The sequence below is a fragment of the Dermacentor albipictus genome, chromosome 2, assembly GCF_038994185.2.
Source record: "Dermacentor albipictus isolate Rhodes 1998 colony chromosome 2, USDA_Dalb.pri_finalv2, whole genome shotgun sequence".
Lineage (NCBI taxonomy): Eukaryota > Metazoa > Arthropoda > Arachnida > Ixodida > Ixodidae > Dermacentor > Dermacentor albipictus.
In genome coordinates, this window is record NC_091822.1 from 167,136,290 (window position 1) to 167,161,064 (window position 24,775).

The 24,775-nt window shown below is 42.6% G+C and overlaps 1 protein-coding gene across 2 annotated transcripts in view; it reads right to left on the reverse strand.

Moving 5' to 3' along the window:
• Positions 1-298: 298 nt before the first annotated feature.
• LOC139056281 (TBC1 domain family member 10B-like) overlaps positions 299-24,775 on the reverse strand; it is a 30,223-nt gene continuing 5,746 nt past the window's right edge. For both annotated transcript variants that reach the window (XM_070534382.1, XM_070534383.1), the window contains exons 3-10: positions 23,396-23,495; positions 21,708-21,815; positions 20,200-20,306; positions 19,920-20,100; positions 16,662-16,736; positions 14,314-14,428; positions 11,571-11,725; positions 299-10,520 (exon numbers count right to left, since the gene is read on the reverse strand). In XM_070534382.1, coding sequence (XP_070390483.1) covers positions 10,422-10,520; positions 11,571-11,725; positions 14,314-14,428; positions 16,662-16,736; positions 19,920-20,100; positions 20,200-20,306; positions 21,708-21,815; positions 23,396-23,495 — 940 coding nt within the window. In that variant the 3' untranslated portion in view covers positions 299-10,421. The remainder of the gene's footprint in view (positions 10,521-11,570; positions 11,726-14,313; positions 14,429-16,661; positions 16,737-19,919; positions 20,101-20,199; positions 20,307-21,707; positions 21,816-23,395; positions 23,496-24,775) is intronic.

Here is a 24,775-nt window from a genome sequence, read left to right on the forward strand (position 1 = left end):
CAGGAAAGCACCATGCAGCACGTACTGCAACCTTCAAAGTTCAGGCAATTGCACTGTCATCAAGGCTTCAAGGTGATGGGAACCTCGAACAGTATGGTCAAAATGGAGGAAGGTCAGCTGTGGGAGGGTGCCAGTGAGTGAAGCTCATTAAACGGTGAGGGGGCAGAAGCAAAGTGGTTGACCGGATACAAGTGTTCATAGCCGGCCACCACTGCTTGAGTTCTGCGTAGCCGCTTGGCCACGACAATGAGCACAGACATGTTCATAAGATACAGCACTCCAATGAAGACAAGGGATAGATAGGACAAATAAAAAAGCTTTACTGCCACCATTGCAACATAACAGGAGGCACATGAATCTAACGTGGACTCAAAAAGGGGAGGCATCTACATACAAAAATACTCGGTGCACTAGACTCTGTACAATGTGCAACAGCCTGTACCGTTCCAAGCAGGCAGTCCAGGTCACAAAAATAATACTCTGCAGAAATGGCTTTACAAGGCATTTGCACACATGCAAATTATCAGCCAGAGAAAATGACTCGATATGTGTGTCTCATTGTCAAGCGTACATAACGTATGGGCGGTCACGTGAAACGTGGTGGCACTTTATGTGCAGGACTGTTCCCCTCCCTACCCACATTCTGATATGTTCTACAATATACACACCCGCAATGTAATTGAGTATGGTGCGTATCGGCCTACTCTGGTACTATCTGTCAAGATGTACCATCTGTTCTAAGAAAGAAAGACCCCTTTGTGACGCCAATGGGAGGGCTTCGGTGAATCTATTTCTTCTGTCACTGGGTTTATGTGATAGCAGTAGAGTGGCCTCCATTGGACTTTTGAAGTGAGTGCCAGCAACAAAAATACCATCATAACGATGACTTGTGGCTATCATGGTGACAGTCATGCTGGGCTACGCATTTTGGGAACAGATAGTACATCTAGCCTTTCATTATATGAATGACTGTTTTAGATTTCTACAGCCAGGGTAGCCAGACTTGAATGCAAGGCTAACAATTCGGTTTTTTTAAACCATCGCAAAAGTCCTGCAAGGTATGGGAGTTGTACCACTTGATCTGGTGTCCTACGCCCATTGCTGCCATGTGTGACGTACACATTCAAATACTGTATTTACTCAAATATAACCCCTCCCCTCCTCCATTTTTTTTCATGTCTTCATGATCAAGTGGGAAAAAGGGCGCTTAAATTCAAGGTATGTGAAACAGTGGCATGTATTCTTTTCTGACCCTTTTACCCCAAGTCTTGTTGGCATTGGAAAGAAGGGGTACTGTAATTCGTGGGGTGGTTAAACTCGAGAAAATGCAGTACTTCACTATCTTGTGATGGCTGGTGAAGTGTCTTATGTTTATGTTCACAGAAGCAGGCAAGCTCTAACTGCCATTGTGACTAGGCATACGTCAAATATATCCATGTTTTGGAGACTTCAGATGAGCAATTAACACCTAATGAAGCGAAGGTAAAGTTCCTAATTTGAAAACGTTAGGCAAATGTTTCAAAGCCCATGCTGTTTTATGAGCGGTTCAATGCCATGCTGCACAATTAAGAGCTGCACAGTCACAACCACCTGCACACAGTGCGCATATTTAAAAAAGAGCCGCAGAATAACTGCATCGTAATTCCAACCACATTTTATCTAAGCAACCCAAAAGCATTAGCTTGAACCCAACTGCAATTTTTTTCCTGTTCAAATACATGTGAAACACACAACCTCCTTTTACGAAAGCCACCGAACTGACCCGAGTTAAATTTGTTTCATTAAAGAGTGCAAGGTAGATTCTACCGACTGTTGGATGCGGAATTTTGATTTAAAGCCTGAATTTTTATTAGCAACATTGCCAAAAAATTAGTCAAGTTCTGAAAAATGTAACCACGCAATTTGCCAACCACACCACTCCACAACAAGAACAACACAAATCTGTAAGCTCTATTTACAGAAGTTTCCAAATCTGACAAATATGTATTGTGCACTGCATAAACAAGCTTTTCAAAGGTCCTAGTATCAAATTTATAGACTGTTAAATCAAAATTTTAGAACATTTTGAAAATTGTTTTACATAAAGCAGAAATTTCAATGCACATATTTCGTAGTTTCATGCCTATTGCGCATTGCTTTCGCCAAGATGCTGTTTTCCAGTGAACGGTGACTAGTGTGATTGCAAGGTTGTCATTTTCTTTGCATGCTCGTCGAGACATGATGTGACAGCACATGTAGTCTAAAAAAGTGGCCGTGGAACATTTGGGTGTGCTAAAAAAATGCTCTATGTGATCCTGTTGTGCGTGATAAAAAAGGTTTCACCACACCATGAACACTGAAGGCCTCAATTCAAATGCAACACACACAAAAAACTTTTTATAATTTTAGCTCTAGGTACAACTTCATTAAATCAATGTTCTACACCGAATCATAGGGGAAAGAAAGGCTGCAGTTACTTCATTGCTGTAAGCCATGCTGCCAGTCTTACATATAAATATGCAGTATTACTGTCTTTGTAACACGCCATATTGCTCTTGCCATTCAAACATCTGATGATTGTACCATGAATCCGAGCAGGCATTCACTGAAAGCTAGCGCGACAGTTATGATAACTCGAACAGGAAGGTGCAGTTTAGGTTCATCTAGAGTAGATAACGTGGGTTGTGGCATAAATACTTCTGCTATATACCAAGACCCTTGCTTACATATGCAGCAGAAGGAAACAGCAATGTGGTGAAACATCGAGTGCAAATTGTGTTTTTGTGGCACCTAAGATCTACAAAAGGTCAATGAGGTTGTACTCTAAATTGCAAAAGCGAAGCAGAGTGAATGGAATGTAGAGAGAGAGAAGCACTAAAGAAAATTGGTGCACAATTACTAGTTGTTCTTTGCGGTTGTGGCCAAAATACAAGCATCACTGGAGAGTCACTGAAGCAATAGCTTAATGTCTAGCACCTTAAAGAAGAGCAACAGTTTACGTGATGCCAAGAAGAAATGAATCAAGCATTAGAGAGAATGCCAGAAGAACAGCTGTTACAAGACAAATATACAAAACAAAACAAAAATGGGCATTACATAAGCTTAGCGCATAGCAGCAAGTCTCCAGAAACATGTCAGAAACTCTACTGTCCATGCGGACACCATCACCATAAAACACTTAAAATAGGTTCTTGTACAAGACTGTTTTCCCCAGTAATTTAAATGACTAAGTTACAAGGAGTGTAGACAGTAAATAAATAAACAAACTGCGTGTGTTCTAGGAAGGTAAATAACAGCTGGCTACTTCTGGACCCGCAAACCACGACAAGCGTACCATGTAACATGCACATAAATACGTCCTGCGGCTGGTTGCAACAGTAACAAAAGCTCGGAAACATCAATAAGCGAGAGTTGTGATATGACATGATAAATTTGCACTGTTGAAATGTACGACAAGAAGAGAAAGAGTGAAAAGCAAAACAATGTAAACATTCTGAAAACAAGAACTGAAAACAGAATAAAATATAAGAATAACAAAGGTGCCATGGTAAACAAAGTATTACAAAACCAGTGGGTGAAAGCAAAGCATGAAACAACAGAGATCTTTGCTACAGACCGTCGAACAAATCTGCACAAACAGCAAACAGAACATAAAAAAGTGTCATAACAGCACACATACACTTAATAACTTAAAAGCCCCACTCCCCACATCGATAATGAATCCTTTAAAACATTGCATCTGCAAGCCAAGAGCTAGACACAACAAGACTCGTGTATCGACTGCATATTACAAAAAAGAAAAAGAAAAAAGAAGCAATGCATGATGGCAAGTTGATTCTTAATATCAAAACAGAGTGAAGAACTCTTACTGCTTAAAAAAATGGGGGCCGGCTTGCTAATGAGTCAGTCAGCACGGATCATTCACTGGTCACGAGTGCTGCTTTGATAATGCTTGTTCACTCATTTGAAAACAAACTGTAGTCAACAACTAAGATAAACACACATTTTGCACAGAAAATGTGCAAACTAATGTGCCCTCCACTTCTGTGAAAGAGACCAAAACGGCAGCATATAGGAGAACACTCAACAGTGCAATCTATCCTCCCAAACTGTGCGCAGAAAGGTTGAGGCTTGACAGGCCTTGGCATCTGCCAAGAAAGCTGCCTATACCTACTGCAATTTGTGATGTGAGAACAGCAATGCCAGCAAAGTTTGCTAGTCAGACAGGCATTGAAAAGAAATGATGCTGCCTTGCAACACGTCCCAAACCCCAAATCACTCCTTTAGTACTCCGTATCTAATTACAGACGTTCATATCATCGTATCTGATCTACCGTATAGACTCGCGCAAGGGCCGCACTTTTTTTTTCTCACAATTTCAGGCCCTTATACGGGACTGAACCTTACGGTCAAAATGGTGCCGGCGCAGCTTTCACTTGTGCACACCCTGGATCCCTGGATGTAGCATTGCATCAGAGGTACTAGGTACCATCTAGTAGCAGCACACGAAATATGACTGCTTCTCAGTTGATAGTTTTTCCAAAATTTTGGGCTGCCAAGTTGTAGGTGTGGCCCTCGCACAAATCTATACAATACAAAAGATAAGGTACTCATGCAAACCTGTTTCACATTGTGTGAATATCTCGCTAATCCATGGCTAACTGGTTTGTAATTCACGAGTGTATGTGATTTCGCACTGTTAAGCTTATGCTATAGCTCAAATTTTGCTGCTATTCAACATACGCTGCAACTTATGCCATAACTCTACTTATGCTGCAACTTCAATTGCGCGTATACTAATAAACATTCATGGTGCATACAGAAGTGAGTAAAGCTTTGCGTTGCTTTGAAACAGACAAGCCGTCACTTATGTTGAAGTTTACTGCGCACAGTATAGAAATTAGCATGGAAATTAGCACCACATAACAGCAACAGATATCCAAGCTTAGGAATGAAGAGGTTTGTCTCGGTTTAGCATAATCTGCTCACCTAATTTTACTACCCCTGCCCCCCTCCCCTAATGTACAAGGCATCACGTATGGTTAAAGAACATCACTACATGAGGCTACAGGAAACACTACTGTGCCATAGATTATAAGCTATCAGAACAAAAATAAAAATAAAGAGAAATAAGAAGGCAAAAAAGAACAGTAAACAAGCTATGTTATGAAGTGTTTTAAATTTCATTATGTTGTATTGAGTTTGTGCTACCCAACGCAAGATAGTCTAAAAATAATTTCCTCCTCAGGCACGAAAAATGGCACTTGCGAACAGTCACTTGAGAGAGTTTGCACAGTACCATATGAACAGTAAAACATGCGTCAAATTTTCCTTGGGAAAGGCGCACCATGTGAAACAGGCTTTACATCAAGCACATGCTGAAAAAGTAATTCAGAGCTAAACTAACAGACATACTTCACGCTCGAGAATGCAGCTACTTAGTTTATTAAAAAAACGAAACTAACCTCATTCTTGAAGAGCACACTCCTTTAGGATGAAGTGGTGACAATAGATTTCTCATTCTTGATAAAAGTGATCAGTATTCAATAGATAATCAATGAGCCACTTTCTCGTTCTCCCCCAATACAGCGCAGACAGTCTCTGCCTAGGTATATCTAGCTTATAACTGCTAAGTGTCTAGGCATAACAAGCACTCCTGCAGACCCAACAATGAAGTGACCACACAGCAAGACCCAGCCGCCAAAGTAATCTTGTTACTTTCTCACAAAAGACTGTACACTAATGAATGTGCAAAGCAGTGCATCAGGCCAGTTGCTCAGAGGCTGACTTTTAATCAACGAGTGAACCATGCTGAACTGAATTGTTAAAGGGAAACCGAAGGGGAATATAAACCCAAGCTGAGATAAGTAGACTACATTTCTTTAAATACCAAATATAGGTCAGTTTTACACCATGCATAATTTGTGGCTTGATAAGCCAGAAATGACGCAGACATGAAATATTGGTGGAAACAGTGCCTTGGCGTTTCTGAACCAAGAGCTTGCGATGTCATAGATCTTGGCAGCTCGTCAACACGATTCTGGTTAATTTTGCTTTGGACGAGCTGAGCTTGTCAAGCACATTCTCAGCTTTTCTTATACTACACAGACGTCTGCAGAGCCAACATTTAAGATTTGTGGTTATTTCTCTCTCTCTCTTTTTTTTTTGTCTGTGGGTTTTACTACATAGATATCAGCACCAATTCAGTGCTTTGAAGATCGTGTTTATTCAGACTTTGTGTTCTACAACTTAGATGGCAGCCATTTCATCAGCGCTGAAGGGGCACGTTTATTGCAGTCTCTGTTTTCCACTAACAGCACCACTTTGTCAGCACTCAAAGGCCGCTTGTTTGGAATCGCACACTTTTTGTGCCTTTTGGCAAATTTGGAGCGATGGTGTCTGCCACTGACAGCTCATACGCAAGTGTGAAAGAAAGCCCCTGTATAACTGTGACAGTTAAAGTTGAGAGTGAAAGCGATGTACTAGGGTGTTCTTCGAATGAGGAGGACGGTGACAGTCTCCTGGTCACTTCTTCTATCGAAAGTGATAATACAGAAAGCGAAGACAACACTGACTAGGCTCGACAGTGGTGCAGTGTTTTCAAGCTTAATAAACGAAGTATTTGGGTGAAAAAGCTTTAAAAGCGTTTTTGATGGAGTGAAGTTTGAAAATAAGCCACACACAAAAAAAAAATCACTTTCGGTAAAATTGATTCACAATGACTCACTTTAGAAACTTTCTGAAAACATTCCCACATAAAAGTGGCCCAAATTTATCAAGATTAGAGATTAGCATTGCGAAGAGTGGTGACGCAAATTGGGCCTGACATTAAACAAATAAGTAAAAAACTTGGCCTTTGTTTTCCTGATTAATAAATCTACCCTTTTCCACCACAGAACAACAAATAGAATTTTGAAAACATAGCCTACCAGCCTAAGCTAATTTAACTGTCACCCTTCAGCGTCCCTTTAAGCACAAGTCACAAACAAGGTTGTCAATTTGACTCAAAAATAACTCGCCCAATGTCCCCATGCTTGGTGCACCGTAATTTGACGCACGCTGTACTCATCATAGACACCGGCCCTTCTACATGCAATATATTTATAGCTGCCATGTGCCGACTGCAGGTCTTGTATTCTGAAACAATCACTTTTGGTGGCACTTCCATATTATGCTAACTCTGCTGCAATACCCTAACTGCAGTAAAAGGCATCTGCTGATGAAGGATACTGTGTCAGCCAGTTTTCGGTACAACCCGACAGCTTTTCATGTGAGTGGGCTACCTAGTGAGTGATAACCAAGATGATGTGAGAGAATGCTAACACAAGACACGCGCGAAAACTTGCAACTGTGCTTCTGGTTAAAAAATTCACTCAGGCATTCAGGAAGTAGGTGAACACCTCACATTTTTGCATTTCTTTCAACCAGTACCAGAGGGTGCAGGTTCTCTGGAAGTTCTTAGGCATTTAAAGGAGTGCCAATAAACACGCTTTGTTATTGTTCATTGCTGTGTGCTGGTGTGTCCCACGTTCACTTGTCTGGTGCCACGGTTGATGTAGGTGTTGGTCCACTTTAAGTGAGCCAGGAACGGCCAGAATGGGCCCACATTCTTTAGCCAATCTAAGCATCCTTCAAGTGGAAGTTCTCAGGTAAATGATGGTTCCAGAAAACAGCACCAATTCGCAGCAACACAAGTAACACTAATAGAACATGATGAGAAACGCTGCTGCCAACAACAGTGCTGCAGAAGAATGAAATGAATTTGAACTTCAGGTGAAACACAAACGCAGTCCCTCTGCAGACTCTGTAATACCAATTACCAAAAACTCGGTAATCAATATAGGTATTTTTGTTGGTCATAGTAGTGCAACTGTCTGTGTGCATCAGTTAGATTAATGTGACTGAACTACCATCCACACTGACAAGGAAAAGAAGTTTGCCCGAACATCGTTACACATTTAGGATGTGTTCCATCCTCATCACGTGGACATTCCCATTTCATCAAACAGAGGGCTTTCTATGACTGAAATCTGTGTTCAATTGGACAACCCTACAAAAATGTCAGAAAGATAGGCTGCTGTCAACCTACTGTAGATGAAGTAAAGAAAAAAAGAATAGAACAGATTTTCAGCTATATTACTGTCATCTACATCCACATACAAGCAAGCAGTCTTCAACACTAACTAGCGTGGTTGTATTAACATTTATCTCCTGTATTGCTGCCCTCTTACAAGGGTGCTATAGCGAAAGGCTGTGGAAGAGTTGGTCCCTTCACAGTGGTTCACAGTACTTCAGCTATTGCAGAAGTCGCTTCAGCATGGTTCATAATTTTTTGACAACACTACCACATCTGCCAAAGCCAACTTTGTCCAGAGAGAAAGGTGAGGCTAAGTGAGTGCAACAATGTTGCAACATTGATCCACCACAACACGTTAAGCAGCTTGAAATTATCCAGTGTTCCAGAAAGGCAGTTATAGCGCACAGCTAACAAGCGTCTAGTTGTGAACATTGACATGAAAGTTACCATATCTGCGTGCATATAACATAGACCAAAAGCTTGAGAAATTGAAGAAGAAAGTACAGGTCCAAGGTAATACTCAAATGTTGCCTTCACGAGCTATTTCACGTCAATGCTGCGAGCACTGCCGTGAACTTACATTTGAAGGCAAAATTTGCACAAATATGCTCTGCATTGCTGTGAAGCCAAACCGTGCCTTCAACAGAGGGCACAAGTGATGGCTTTTCCTGGTGCCAGCAATGGTATTGAATTGCTCTTATAACAGTTAGAATGATGTTCAAGTCATTACTTGAACGGAATTTTTTAAACCTTTCCTGAGAGCTCTAATGGGCTGTGTAGCTTATATGAGGAGGTGGGTTACATGTGTGAAAGTAGGGTATGTAAGAAACATTGTGCCACAATGCTCCCACCATCATAGGTACCATGGTCCGCTGTTTAAGCCATCAGGTAGCAATGTGGACAATGAGCATATGTATCCTCACGGATATTTCCGACGGACTACAGATTACAACTTGCACCAAGCAGCGGCCTCATGCCTGAAGTCAAGGTTAAGAATGTCAGGCAGACACAGTGGTACAGTTTACAATTTATCCTACTTGGGAACTTCAGCCAAAAAACGATACTGTTTATATGACTTTATAAGACTTTTATGACTAGACTAGCGAGCTGCTGGATTGTCGGTGAGGAGGCCCACCTAGCAATGTTTGTGCCTCGATTATGGTGTTCAACTGATGTCAGTAATCAGTATCAAGCTATGAATTGTTGAATATCTCACGAATGTCATGCATGAAAGTTCACAAATGATCTTAGCGTATGCTAAAGTTTACTACTGACAAGTTCTGAGTCAAAGCCAGGCACAGTTGAAAAAGCTCCTTGGGATTATATTGCCGGAGGCTTCTTAGCGAGAAACTACCCCAGGCAGACTTTGTATGGTGATGTCCTTTACCATAGTTACGGGCTCTTGGTGGCTTCAACACAGAATTTCAGCATACCACTTCCACTCTACTTTAGCACTACTGCTTCGGCTATCTGCCGAAATTGTATATACCTAGCTAAACTACAATAGGTCAAGAGACTTGGGCTTGCTCGAGCATCTTTGCATGTGCAACGTAGCTAAGCCACCTGGTGCACTAAGCACCAGGTGTGGCTAAGCTAGCATGTGCAAAACTGGGAGATCACTAAAACAGTAGTGATGGCACAGAAGCGGTATGCTAAACCTCTCTCATTAGAGTGCACTGCTGTGTGCCACTACAGTACGATCTCCTCACATTGCCTCCAATCGTCATAAAGGCTATAGCCAAACATCCTCTACAGTGTTACATCACCACAAAGTGTCAGCATTTGTTTCTACTATGCAAAAAATTTCTGTATGCTGCCATCCATCACATACAGCTGGGAGACAACCGAGTCTGCATTCTCCGTAGATAATTCTTAGGGATATCCCTATCAGCGCACCCTGATTGACTTAGCCAGTTGACGTGGATGTGACCAAAGGTATGCCATACCTCCAATCTGCATTATTCTCACATTGCGTAGTTTCCAAGTGCATTGACAAGATTCCCAGCACTTCAGTGAGGCATCACGCTGGGTGTTACACCACGTAAAAGTGAAAGCATCCCCGAAAGTGACTGATCGAGGCTGGATACCCCCCCCCAAAAAGACGCCTTGAGTAGAATAGTGCTTTTCACCAGTGAAGGTTAGAACATGACTTAACACTGAAGCAACACCCTTCACGCAATTCCGCTTGTCATGAGGAGCCTAAGACTGCCTTTGGCAACATTGCCATACACTTTTTTTTTTTTAAGCAGGATTATGTTTCTCAGAAGAAGCCTAGCTCTCTCTCTCTCTCTCTAGACAGAGTTGCTGTTGGCTTCTATGTACCAACAGGTAGCTGCTGAGCTAACGGCTGTCCCATACCCCTCTGCTAGGTTTTCACTTTGGAGAGCTGCGCAAGCCGCCGCTTGGCAATCTGTCGCTGGTGCTCCTTCATCATGTCGTGGCTGGTGACATCTAGCTGAACAAACTGAAATTCAAGAAGGACAAAAAAAAAAAAAAACAGTTGCGAGACTGCACATTGTGGGCAAATAAAATGCGAACGAGTTAGGACTAGTGAGAATGCATTCTTATATTTTTTTCATTTATGCTACTGCCCACTTTGTGAGATGGTGGCATGATTTTGGCTTGTCCATGTGGTCTGGACCTACAGCTGCATTCTGAAGCTGCTGCTGAATTCAAGTAAAGCTTCAGGCTTTATTGGCCAATTCAAACTTTCTGGCCTCTCGGAGCAAAGCGACACTTTCAAAAACGCCTAATTGTGGGCCGCTCACAAGGCATCAGTGTTCAATACACTATGCTGTTGTTAGATATTCAAGCTGCCGCATGTGTTGATATGTGCAAATACAAGATGTTACTACAAACCCAATTGCTCTTCTGGAGCTCTGATATACCAGAAGTGCCCTCCAAAAGCAATCTTCCTTCTCTCTTCTGCAAAGCATACATTATCTTTGCAACGAAAACATCACATGGCAGTGTACATGTGCCAATAATGACTGCACTGAGTGGCCAATTGCAGCAGTAATGGCATGTGGTAGCACATGGGAGGCAGTGATGAAAGGTTAAAGGAATGGATGGAGAAAAGAATTATTAAGAAATTGTGCTCATAAATAATGAGTGTATGAGTGGCCTAGAGAGGAGCGAATATGATTACCTTGGTAAGAGCCACAATGACAGCTAAGGAGTTGATAGAGGAGATAAATGAGAGGGAAAAAGAGGAAATTAAGCCTGTGTAAAACCGGCTGGCTAACCTGTACTGGGGTAAGTTTATGGAGACTTAAAGGTGATAGAAGGAGACCAGCAATTAAGTAAAGAAAGAAGGAGAAATATGAAAAGGAGAAAAAGTGCACACAACACTATGCAGCATGTGAACACTAAAAGTGTATCACAAAGTCCATATGTCCTCAGGAAGTGGAGCTAAGGGGTGGAGATGAAGCGTGTAAGTTTCTGCGCTTGCCATGTGAAACCCTCTGATGAAAGAGTTGTTCAAAGACACAAAATAAGGCAATAGAGATTATACCTGTGTGACGAGATAGTCCTCCTGAACAAGTGGCCCGGGCAGAGATCGCAGGGCCTCCAACGTCTCAAACATGGCTGGGTAGCGCTTGCCAACGTCTCCTCCTCCAAGCACACCTCGCAGAAGCACCAGAGCAACCTTGAAAAGCACCTTCACGCCTAAGAGAGCCCAGCCAGGAAGGAATACAGTGGCCAATCAACACCTACTGCAAGGCCAACCACAACAAAACTTAGCACCGAGAAAAGCCTAGTTTTAAGATATCTTCATATCTCCGGCGAATGGCCAAAAGATTCAATGCATTTACCGTCTCTCTCCACAACGAAATGTCACTGAGCTGCGATCACATATCAACTTATTTTGTAGGAATGTTATCCCACATATTACCTACTCACGCAAGTGCAGCAGACTCCAAAAGGTGCGTGGGCGCCATCATTTTTGTTCACAAAAACAACCAAACGCCGGAAGTTACCGCATGTGCCTGAAACATGTAATGGCCGCCATATTGTTTGCTGATCGCCCGTTTCAAATGGCACAGCCGCGTGTCTCTACCAACATGTGATGACCATTTTTGCATACCTACCTCAGCGCATAATCTGCGGCTCAGTGAGAAAAGTGCGGCAAGAACAAAGAAATCCACATCCCACCAACGTGTACTTTGTTTACGGTGCTTGAGATGGTGGCCACAGCGTGGGCTGCCACGCATCCGGCAGCAATTTCGTGATCGTCCGGGAAGTCCAAGAATATGCATCCCTTGCTGCAAGAACGCTGGTTTCAGCATCGCTCTACAGGCATCGCCTGCAGATTTGGTGTCGCCGAACGTATGTTTACACAAACGGGCTGTATTGATTGATTGCGGATGTGCCGGGTGTGGAAGTGCGTAGCGCACTTCCACACCGACACACTAGCGACACCGACATAACTAGCGAGTCCAGTGCCTAGTTACGAGATATCTCGAGAAATTGATCAGATGTCCAAAAGTGATCAAGGTATAATAGAGTATTCAATTTTCCCTAGGACTTGTGAGGAGTGGAACCATCTTCCTGCTGTCACTGCAGATATTACAGACCATCAACTTTCTAAGAATGTTTCAACTAACCGTAACAGTTTCTTATCTCATGTTATTTCATTGTTTCTTCTTGCTTGCTTGTGCTTACCTGTATCATTTTCTTGTGAGTTTACATTGTTTTATAGTTTGATGATTTGTATTGATAATTTGATTTGAGATTAGAATATTGTAGTTGTATTATATTGGTACATTATAAAACTTCATGTATTGGGGTACTTTTTCACAGAAATGTTTTTACCACTCCCCTCTGTAATGCTTCGGCCCTGAGGGTACAATAAATAAATAAATAAGTACCACCCTATGACACTGCTGCTATCGCTGACCTATGCAGTGATGGCAGCTTGGAGAACACTTTGTGCTGTCTGCAATACGGTTCTATAGCCTTGGGCTAGGGTTGCCAAAGTAGGCTGATAGAATTTTGACAGTAAAGTTCTTTTGTTGTGACACATTCCCTATCTGTGCTGCCTCATTTTGCAACAATGAGACTCTCGCAAAAGTGAAATTTTCGCTTACCCTAATGGTTTCGTTATTGCAGGGTTCTGCCCAAAATGTAAAGCAGTGGCAATGATAGTTGGCACAATATGACGCACAGTAAGGTTTTGTCTGTTTTGTACAGTATCAATTACAGAACAAATTGACAGTCACACGTGAACAATTTTCAGCGAACCATAGCTCTGTATGTCCAATGAAGTTGCTTCCATGATGTTATATTTTAGGGGGCTCTGTGAGGCTCGTGGGGCTCTGAAGGAAAGCCCACGAAATATGAAAAACGACGTGCTTGCTCATGTGGTATGCAGTGCTCTCAATTCTGTCTACAAAGAAAGAGGCCCGCATGTAAGTTAAAGAAGTCAACAAGAGCTTTGATCCATTTTGGCGCAGCCCTAGCGCGTATCATTTTAGATCTCGGCAAATTTCTATCTTTGTAATGATGGTGCTTAAGTACTGCTTGGATGCCAGGGCCAATCCCACATTTTTACAAGGAACATGCGGCTGCCATTCTTTGGGAACAATATTCAGAATACTGCATACCAGCAAGGTGCTGTGCAATACAAACATGAACAAGAAGAGCACAAGGACGGGTGCAGTGCTCTTCTCGTCCATGTTTGTATTGCATAGCACCTTGCTTAATGATGTGCGACCGGCTTGTCCAACAACATGCACGGCATACCAGATGTGAAAGTGTGCAGGAACATCATACTTCTCATATTTCTCTGGCTTTCTTCATACCAAGGAAAAAAAGAGCTACATTAAAAATAACATCATGAAAATAACCTCATTGCGTGTTTCTGAGCACGCTCTACAATTTTACAATCAAATACAAGACCTAAAACAAATGTTTAAGAAATTTGCACGATTGAACTTGGCTAACTAGCTAACTAACTGCAGTCCAAAAAGCTCGAGAAACTCGGGTCAACTAGAAGAGCACGCAGTTGGTTTCGTTTGTCTGAGATGTACCACTTATTTTTAAAGCTTAGTTCAAGTTGCATGAAACATCTGGTACACATCATAAAACTTCAGCTGGACGGCACTTTCAAGCTTGATAAAGGATTTGTAAGTTACTTTTAGGTGCAGGGGAACACGATGCACTTGGAAATATTGCCATGTTTAGGGTAAATCAACATGAGGCTTTCACTGTGGTCAAATAGCCCAGTGCTGGGCAACTTCGCAGCGGCTGCTCACCTTCGCAGAGAAAAACGTCCCACACGCGGAGCACCGTAGCCCAAGGCAAGGTGCGGCTGTAGGCGCACATGAACCATTCTGTCATGTACATGATGGGGTCCACACGCTGCTTTTTCTGCACGGAAGAAGGAAAGCAGGCTTTAAAGGTATGGTTAGGGGTTGCTGAAGAGTAGACAAGGATGACAGAGAAGATAACTGTAGAGCGAGCATGTGCCCTATTGCTTCTTTCATTTGTCCTGCTCAGTGGCATAGCCCAAAATCTTTTCCAGAGGCAGGGGTTAAGGGCATTCACTTGACTGGGGAAAGGGTGGGTGCTGGGAAGGCCGCATACTCGCACAGAAATTTCAGGGGTGGGGGCAAGTGCCCGGTGTGCCACCCCCTGGCTACGCCACTGCTGTCTCTTTACACAGCATCTTGCAAGATTGATTCACACTAACTCAACCAACTTTCAATTATGCCAAGTTAAAAGGTAGTGCTGCGCTTCAAAGCACTTCAAAGCTCTACAGAGAAGAACTGCACTTCTCTATCTCTCCACACTCAGTGGCTCTTCATTAGTGCTGCAGAAGCTCTGCTACAGCTGAACCTTGACATGATAAACATAGATATATGAAATTCGGTTGGCCATACATTATTTCAGAGTCTTCTGGTACTGTAATGAAATGAAAACTAAAAAAAAAGATCGAAGACTATATGTGTGTTTTGGCCAGTATGGCAATATGGCCAATATGGTGTTTGACTGCTTGGCTTGACTGGGTGGGCAAAGCACTAATTCCGTGTATAGGGACGGGTCACGTACACTACAACAATGTGCTGACACTGCGTGATCATGCCAATAGCACGGTTGCATATTAATATGTAAGGTGCGCTTGTAATCTAGTGTTGTCCACATGCCATGAATTGGCACAGCAAGCTGCCGAAAGTTCACGAAAATCTACAAGAAACCTTTCACCTGTTGTTCAGAGGCGTCACACCTGTGTCTCTTGGGGATAGCAGATATACAACGTACACATTGTCATTATAACAAGGTTTCATTATATGATACCACAAGGGTCAGATGAAATAAACAGCACACCTTTCACATAAGCAGTGCTTGGATGGTCAACTACAATGAAATTTCACTATGGCTAAATTATTTATAAGTGGGTAGCACAGTAGAACCTTGTTGATACGTACCCGTTGCGTACGTTTCCCCGGCGCCAACGTTCGCAAATGAGAACACAAGGAATGACCCTAGAGTTATGCTCAATTTTTACCAGTTCATACATTTATACGTTCATACGTGCAGTTCCATACGTTCCCGGAAAAACAAGATTTTTCGGCACCAACATTTAATACAACGCCAAACTGTGATTGTATGATACATTTTCCGGCCACTAGAGCCCGTGTAAACAAGAAAATGCGCGAGGCGCACGCGATCGGGAACAGTATATAGCTGCCCGCCGCGGGAGCTTCGCCACAATACTCGGCCGCTCGTCTCACATGAAAAATGCTGGCGCGCGCTCAGTTTCTTATTCCAGTACCAGCAAATCTGTTTTACAGCGCGTGGTGTGTAGTGCCATTGACAGCGTACTGCACGCTTTCAGTAAACGATAATCTAAACACGCCGCTGTTGCCCGCGGCAGGCGGTGCGATGTGGGCACACCGTTTCGCTTCGGCGGCATCCAGCGTCACCCACCAGCTCGATCTCGGTTCGGTTTCCCGTCGCCCTCTTAAAACACAACACAATAGAAAAACAACGAAATGCTTCTCGGGCCGCCGAACCACCACCAACTCGACGTACATCGGCGTCTCGTGCGGCAACAATCCGTGCGATGCTTCGCATTAAGTAGATGTCAACAATAGTTGAGTGTCAAATTTTTTTAGTTACTTTGGGTCGTATGTTTTCCCGGATAGTACGTTTTTTTTTCGTGTTTCTTTTTTTTTTCAAATACGTGTGAACGAGGTTCTACTGTATGTAACTATTGAAGCAATCCTGGCAAAGCTGCAGTTCTGGTAATTGCCTAGTGTTCTTATAAGGAGCTTTTAAATAGCACCTGAGTAGACCAGGTGTGCACCTGGTGGCGAGCACATGTGACGCAAGTCCTAGCACATCACCTTTGAGATTTTTCAGCACGCCGTGGCCAGCCACCTTATCTTGAAGTGACTTTTCCCCTGACATTTTTGCAGTCGAGATTTCGAGATATCCGGAGTATGGCACAAAATCATTTCGAGATAGGAGGTGAAAAATACAAGGAGTTGACACCGAGCTAGGAAAAAAATTTCGGCTTAGCCGACATTTCGAGACATCAGAGCTCGAGTTAACGAGGGTTTACTGCACTACACCTCTAGGTGGCCACTTCAATACTCACTAAATGACGATGTGTGGAGGGCGAAACCTTTTTGAGTAGTGCAAACAATATTTCTCCATCCAGCTGGACGGCATCCTGCAATGATCAAAGAAAAATGACGTGGTAACTTCATAGTTGTATTAAACGAGAAGCATTACAGTTTCAGCCCACACAACACCAGCAAGACAAAGCACTGCTCAATGTCATTGCCAATAACTTCACAACAGCGTATCAGCTTTCAAGTGACAAAAGTTTAATAAAGAAGCCGCTGAGAAATAAAGTAATCTTTCAAGTCAAGATGCAGGAGAAGAGCAGCAAACAGCCAAATTTCCTGCCATGGATATTGCAACAATGCCTAACTAAGCGGCACATCACAATGTGAGCGAGAAATGAGACAGAAAAAGATAATCTGGGTAGCTAATATTCTAACTGGAATTAAGAGATAAAAGTAGAATTAGAAAGGTCATGTAATGTGTAGGACAGGTGACCAGTGATTAATCAGAGTAGTAGAATGGGCGCCAAGGTATGAGAACCACTGTTGGGTTCTCAAAAAATCAGATGGGGTGACGAGCTTAGGAAATATAAACTCTTAACTCCCAAATTCTTTCGAAAAGATATCTGCAAATCTACCAATTGTTCTGTTTGTTCCAGGACATACTGTGGCACCATTTACCACCAGCGTACGAGTGACGTGTAAAGCTAGATCCTGTGCGAAGTGCTTGCTATGCGTCGGCACAGTGCACTATGTTTCGCATTGTACCAGCAAGCAATTTTGGCCATTTGTAGCTATTATTTTTAAGTGAGAGTGATTGGTTTGGGGGTTTGACTGTTTGGTTTGCCATATGAGAAAATCCGGCATATTTTTGCACCATTTCATCAAACTTTGCTGCATGTGCTGCCTTGCATAACAACTAGTTTACGGATAGCTACGGATAGTTTATGGATAAGTGTGATAGCTTCTACGGAGCCTGAGTGATCGCTAAACGTTGTGAATAACTTTTAAAGCAAGCATTTACACCTAAGCACAAAATCAGCAGACTTGGCCTCCAACAGCGAAGCATTTAGATGCGAGAAAGGAGCCACCCAACTATTAGGTGCAGCCAAGCAGTGCTTAAAGTCAGGAGGGCTCGCCGCCTCCCCCCTCCCCTCGGCAGGTCAACTGTAGCACTGCGGCACCCATTTGACAAACAATGGAGGTGACTTTTTTACCAGTAGTACCTTATGCAGGCAATTCCAACTCCATTTTTTCTATTAATTATTTAATTGCGATTCATCAGTTGATGTCATACGATCGAAAACAAGAAAGCAGGTATTGCCGTACTGCTGCATGCATTTCACCGAGGCACTGCACATGGCGGTCCCCAACCTTGTTCGATTAAGATTCTTGACACAGCATACTGTTTAATGAGCCACCTGAACGTGAAGCTACCTGCTCGTAAATTAGTCAAGATTGAGGTTGGTTTCTTTAGGCTACCAGTGAATTTTCAGCCATTTAGCTGTGCTCTATGAATGCTATTTTATACCAAAGTGCAGGAATCTTTGTCCACTTATGTAGGTAAGTAGGTGCGAAGCCATAAAATATGTTGTTGTAGTATGTGAGGTTGTCAATGAAGCAAGGCAAATAATGTCCTGTGTTGCAGCTAGACTTGTTTGCTTTGAGTTCAGATACCTTTAACGCTTTACATCACGATTTATTCCTGAAAGACATGTTTTAAAAATGCCAATTATATCCAAGTGCTTGATCTTTAGTACTTGAAGAACTTTACTACTTTTTGAATTTAAAATAAAATGATCCGAAAGACAGTGGTATAAGCGGTCCCCAAATCATTATTTTTGCTTGTCGTGTGAATTATGTAGGATGCTCCAGATAACACTAGCTAAGCTGCTGAATGTTGGCAACCGAACACCGTAGGCCGTATAGTCAGACCTTGCACCGTGTTTTTAATTTTTGGCCGGTATCACTGTCGGATCATTGAATTCAATGCTTCACTGCTGTGCGTGTGCGTTTGTGTGTGTGTGTGTACACACAACACAACACAATTAAACATAAAATAGTTCAAGAAACGTTGGTCAGGTCTATGTAGAGCACCAAGTTTTGCAAGCCTGAGAGATGACTGTCTTATTAATTTCTCGCTGACACATAGCAGACAGCGGCGTGTAAACGTGTGCTGTCCATTTTTCACAGCACTGATAGACACAGAGGATGGACCTAAATGTATATTCTGTTTTTAGTACAGACAACATCAAGAAAAGAAATTAAATTTTGGTAAAATATTATTGAATTGTGCCACAGAAAACGACTAATTTTATGCAGTGCTGGCACCACAATGCCGCAACCATTGCTTATGAGATTTGTCGTTAGGGAAAAAAAACAAGGAGGCTATACCAATGGTCTTTCTTTTTTTTTTTTGCAATGGAAAACATCTACAACATCTATAGCCTGTGCATGACAAACGGAATTCTTACATATGATGCCATAACTACAGATCTATTGCATAATGAAATGTAGGGCAGGTCTAATTAGTGCAGCACAGCTTTTTCATCCAAGATGCAGTGGCACTAACCAAAATAAATGCCCGTTTTGGGATGCGCAGATCATAGGAGCTCCGATGCAAGCCCCTTGATATGAGCACTAAAATATAGTGTTCCAAGCATTCCAAAGCAACTTTTTCATTGGCAATACAGGAGGCAGTGACTGTTGATTGCAAAGGACAACGTTTCCGGATAAAAAATGATATACGAACTCTTAAACCGCATAATAGGCTGCTCAGTGCAAGCCGGGCGAGCACTGCCGAGACTGCTGAGATAGAGCAGCGTGAAGTGACCAAACTTTTGATGCAAAAACAATGGCAGCACCTGTTTACAGTAATGGCGCTCACACCTAATATCCATATTTTAAAGATACATTACATGTGTTATTTATCTCTTATATTCAACCAATATTAATGGAAGACGTTTAATGAAGGACACCTTCACTCAGCGCACATGTAAGGATCAAGCATAATTATCTGAACATATGATAATGAAAGGAACTGAAAAAATGCACGACATGAACATAACTGAAAAGTATGGCTTGTCTTTGGCAACGTCGGTACAAACAGCCGGGGCGAGTACAGGACGAAGTTAGCTGAGACCACTGAGAGAGGCCTCTATTCTGCTGTAATTATGATTGTCAAGGTCTAGACACTCGGCATAAAGTTCTCCGATACAGTTCCAACTACTATAGACTGCTAACTGGGTAACCATGGTGAAACTATGACACGCAGTAGGCTTGCTCACCAGTCCAGGGCTGTAGTACCCTCGCAGGTACTTGTCACAGATGGCCACAAGACACCAGAAGGCGTGCTCCGCCGGCATGTGCATGAGCAGGACGGCTGCGATAGGTGCTTGGCCCTGGCAGTAGCCTACTGCAGGGTTCAGCACCGAGTAGGCCTTCAGTATTCGGAAGAGGTCTTCCTGCCTGCCGAAAACAGGTGTAGTAGGAAGACAGAATGTAACCAAACCTTTGACGAAACAATAAACTTATCACCGGGCAAACGCAGTACTTTGAGCAACCTACCCATGGCCATGGTCCTTCACAAACATTTCGTGCTGCGGAAATTGTCGATGCAGGTCTTTACGGATGTCATCCACCCATCGTGGGTCACCTGGGTGTTTGTCCAGCTCCTAGAGAAGCAGACACAAACAGAATAGTATAACATACTTTAGCTTTATTTTTTGCGGCTCCCCATCAGCAGAAACACAGCAGGTAGTACAGTAATTCATAATGGACACCCAAATGAATCTCTGTAATAAGTTTCAGTTTCTGCAAAAGAATGCAGCAACACAGAACAAACAAGTGAGACAACTAATCAGCATATTCACAATAGCAATACCTGTCTAATACCAGCAACCCTAATTGTAAGTGAAGTAGAAAAAAAAACATTTTTTTTTAACCTAAGCATAACTAACAGCCTAATCTTGCAAGTGAAAATCAAGTCAAAGTCTTGCTGTGAAGAAAGCAGCAAATCCAGATCTGCCATGTTGAGCCTTAACTGTAAGTAGTAGTGCTTTGTATTTTACCAGCATCAACAATCTCAACCGTGTTGTCGCACCCGCCTAGGTAAATTATTCCTTTTTGCCAGAGGCCATAGGTAACCTATTCATTGAAAAGAGGCGTTATAATCTTTGCAAAGAGTTCTTTAAAGAGTACCAAGTTCCTATCAGTATAATATCCAAAGCCTCACTCTTTGTGCACAATCTTGCACAAGAAAAGGTGCTCCTGAAGTGAAATGAGAGATTAAAAAAGTGCCCACGCCACTCGGCACAGGTAGTGTGTGCAGCACCAAGCTTTCTACACTGCACACTATGCAGATCCACACTTTCTCTGTGCCTGAACATTGCCCAACTGCACCTGGAGTGTTGGACATTGCTCAACCAACTGGAGTGTTGCTTGAAGCATATGGGTGAAAGCTTGGACGGATGCTATGTATGCCTCCTCCAAATTGTTGCGGCAACAAATGTGCAATCCTGTGTATCTAGCATATTAGCGGAAGGGTAAAGTGCACTAGTGGTGACAGCGACCCTATTGCAAAGGCTGCTGGCCAAGCACACCGTGCATTACAGGTAATGCAGGACGTGCAAGGTCAGTGCAAGGCATAACATGTTCTATGTTAACATTTGCAGCTGACATTAGCTAACAAAAACTTAGCCGTAATGACCACACGAATTCAGTGTACCATAGAGTGTCAAACTTTTCCCGTCGTAATGTTGCAATGTAGCATTCGCATGTTGGTACACCAGGCTATTAAAGTGCCTTTACATGATTCCATATGGTTAAGCTCCTAAAATACTATATGTATTTCCTGTAATCGTTCCTAAATGGGTAAATTACACAGACAGAAACGAACGAAGCCTCAGGATATGAAAGACATTAGCGGCCAATCAACAGTTCTGGGGCAGAGTCCATGGCTACTCTGCTGACACAGTTGAAAAGAGAAGCGCACAGTAACACGTTCTTCCTGCAAGCATAGACACAACGTGGACATATTGCACTTTGCAGCAATTAGTCATTTCCAACCTATTTACCGTAAACTTCCCAGGATAGCTCTCCATCAGGAACCGGCCTCCACATAGGTTCTGCCAGGCAACGGAGCGCATTGATGATGGGATGCCTTTGCGACATCTATCTCTCACCTGAAATTCACAGTCACACATGTAAACATGACAAGACTTTATTTAGTTCTTCAATGCAAAAGCACAAAGCCAAGCAAACAAAGGTGTTCACAGACATAGGTATTATCTACGTTAACAAGAAAGCTTGTGCATTGACCCTTTGAGGGTAGAACTTTTCCCGCAAAACTGTGTCCCTGTGGTCATCATTTCTTTTTATTGCTGTTTCCAGTGATAGAAAATTACTGAAACCTCGTGATCCAACAAAAATTTATTGCAAGCGATATTTTGTCTGAAAAACGCTGTACTCACACAACAGTGCACACACAGATATGCTATACACTAAGAGATTGAGAAAAATATCTAGCAAAATTTATGGGTACCAATTTATTGTCCCAAAGACAAGTTTCATCCTAAGAAGAAACGCGTCAGAAGCAATTCATAAGAATAACTGCTTGAGCAGTCGCCGTGAGAAGATGCACCGCACGCGGCCGTATCAAAATCCTGACTTCGTGTGCCCCTGTGCAAAGGAACACAGGAACCCCAACTGAATGTTAAACCACAATTGCAAGAAAAAAAAAAAGCTGATTAGTATCTCTGGCAGCGCTGAACTACTGAAAAAGCAATAGTGGCGGCTGCACAATACGATAGCCTCTCCTCCACACACGCTTTCCTGGTAGCAGACAATGCGCATGACCAAGTGATCCAAGCACTCAGAAGTAAACAAGTCGAATTGTGCCCACCGGTGAGCAGAAACACAACTTCAAATGACTTTGGGAGTGTTCATAGAGATGGCAGCACCTTTCAACAACCAGCGGTGCCACATATGTGTGAAATATCAAACACAAGACCGGCACTGCATATGTACATCAAAAACCATGTGGGACAGATCAGTGCTGCCGCACGTGTACAGCAAGAACCCTCAAAGGGTTAAAATTAATACGAACTTGTCTGTTTTGGTTCAGTGCTCATTTATGGTGTAATGGTGCCATAGAAAAAAAGCGAAAGATGGAAAGTTACGACACAGCGAACACTAACATCAGCAGCTGCGTTAACTGTGTCTAGCTTTCTGCACCTCACGGCAGAAACCAAACCGTACTAACTGGCCGAGTGTTCCGTACTATTGGTTTGGTACAGTCTTCAGCTAACAAAGGAGGCAAATTATAAAATGTGTGTGTATCATCACTACAAATGTAAAATTCATGCATAAAAAATATGATCTGGACTTGTCTGTCTTCATTTAATTCGGTTTCACTAGTACCATGAAACAGGGTTCATGTACACTGTTACATGAATGGCTGTTCTCAAAAGTGTCCGTGTATTCTAAAAGGTGTACCTATTGAAGAGAAGACATGAAGACATGCATGCATGCACGCACACGTGTGCACACACACACACACATGTTAAATCCAATCTAACAGGAGTACCATTGGCACGATGGACAAGTCACCCAACATCCTCTCATTTTCAGAAGCTCATCAATAAGCGTTTCAGTGTCGTTTAAGGAGCATTTACTTTCAGTAGTAATTACACTTGAATGAACAGCCAAGGTCACCATGGTAGCTCACAAACATCTGAACATGAGCAAGTGGCAAGTGCCTCACCTTCTTAAAATGCTTGGTCATGTAACGTTCCCAATTCTCCAGCATGTCTCTCCACTTTAGCTCGCGCTTCCACTGGACTTCGACGGGTACACGACGTGACCTGCACATATGGGCAACATCATGTGAGGGGCTCAGGAGAAACACCAAGCAAGCCAACTTCCCCTCCCACGGAAACCATGGTCCAGCAAAATAATTCAGTAAAAATACTGTTGTACATACAAAACGTAAATTTGTAAATTGCATCTCTTCATTTTCCCAGCCTTTTGTCACTGTATTATGTGCAACAAAACCCCAAACGAACATGGTACATGGCACTTCAGCGATTATTTATGGATTTCTAAGCTGACCCTAAAATGAACAAGGGTTATTTTTAGTTTCATTCAAACACATGAAGGCTCTGTCAATGCTAGTTTCCCTGTTACATTGTTCTCAAATAGCAGTTTGTGAGAGTCAATCTTGCACGTCTCTATGACAGTAGCCTCCGAATTACTGCAAGTGCGTTGAATGCTTCTGGTAGATTCTGCCTGCGTACAGGCTTTCAGCATTGATGTTTAGGGTTGTAAATCACAACCTAATGTATGTACAGAACACCACGCTAGTGCAAAGCTTTCGCTGCTTGGTGAATCAAGGTAGTGATGATAAATGATAAGGTGATAATCAGTGAAATGAAATTCGTTTTATTTGGTAATACCTTACAGGCCTCGAGAAAGGTCATGGGAAACGGAAGCAAATCGGTGAAATTCAAGATGAAATGAAAAGTGCAACACAAAACAAGCAAAGAAAATGTAATGACGCATTTGACGACAATGGCAAAGTCAGAGACAAATCAACACTTTTGCAGTACAAAATGAAGTGGTGATACATAGTGCACAAACATTGCATGATTGGAACTTCAATGAAAGCTGTGTGTGTGTGTGTGTGTGTGTGTGCGCGCGTGTGTGTGCGTGCGTGCGTGTGTGTGTGTGTCGCAATTTCTGATAACATGACAGTTTCATGACAGTGAACATTTTAAGAAATTAGGAGGGAATACACTTCATTGAGACAATTTAGTTGCTTGCTACGTATGAACACCCGACAGAGCGTTGCAATGCATGCACCGAATTAGGGAAAATCGGTGAATGGCATGTCGGTTAGAGGGTCAAACCAGCACCCAGCACCGTGAGAAAAAAAAATAATAAACAGCTACGCAAGGGGAAAACCAGCTAGGAGGCAACCCTATGTAGCTCACACACAAAAAAGAAAAAAAAACAACTAAACAAACAAGAAGAGGAAATAGAAGATGTCTGAGGTCTCGTGTCACTCACAAACAAACAAAAAATGTGCGACAAACAAGATGCCAGGTCAGCTTTCTTTTAGAAAAGCGAGAAGGACACAAAGAGC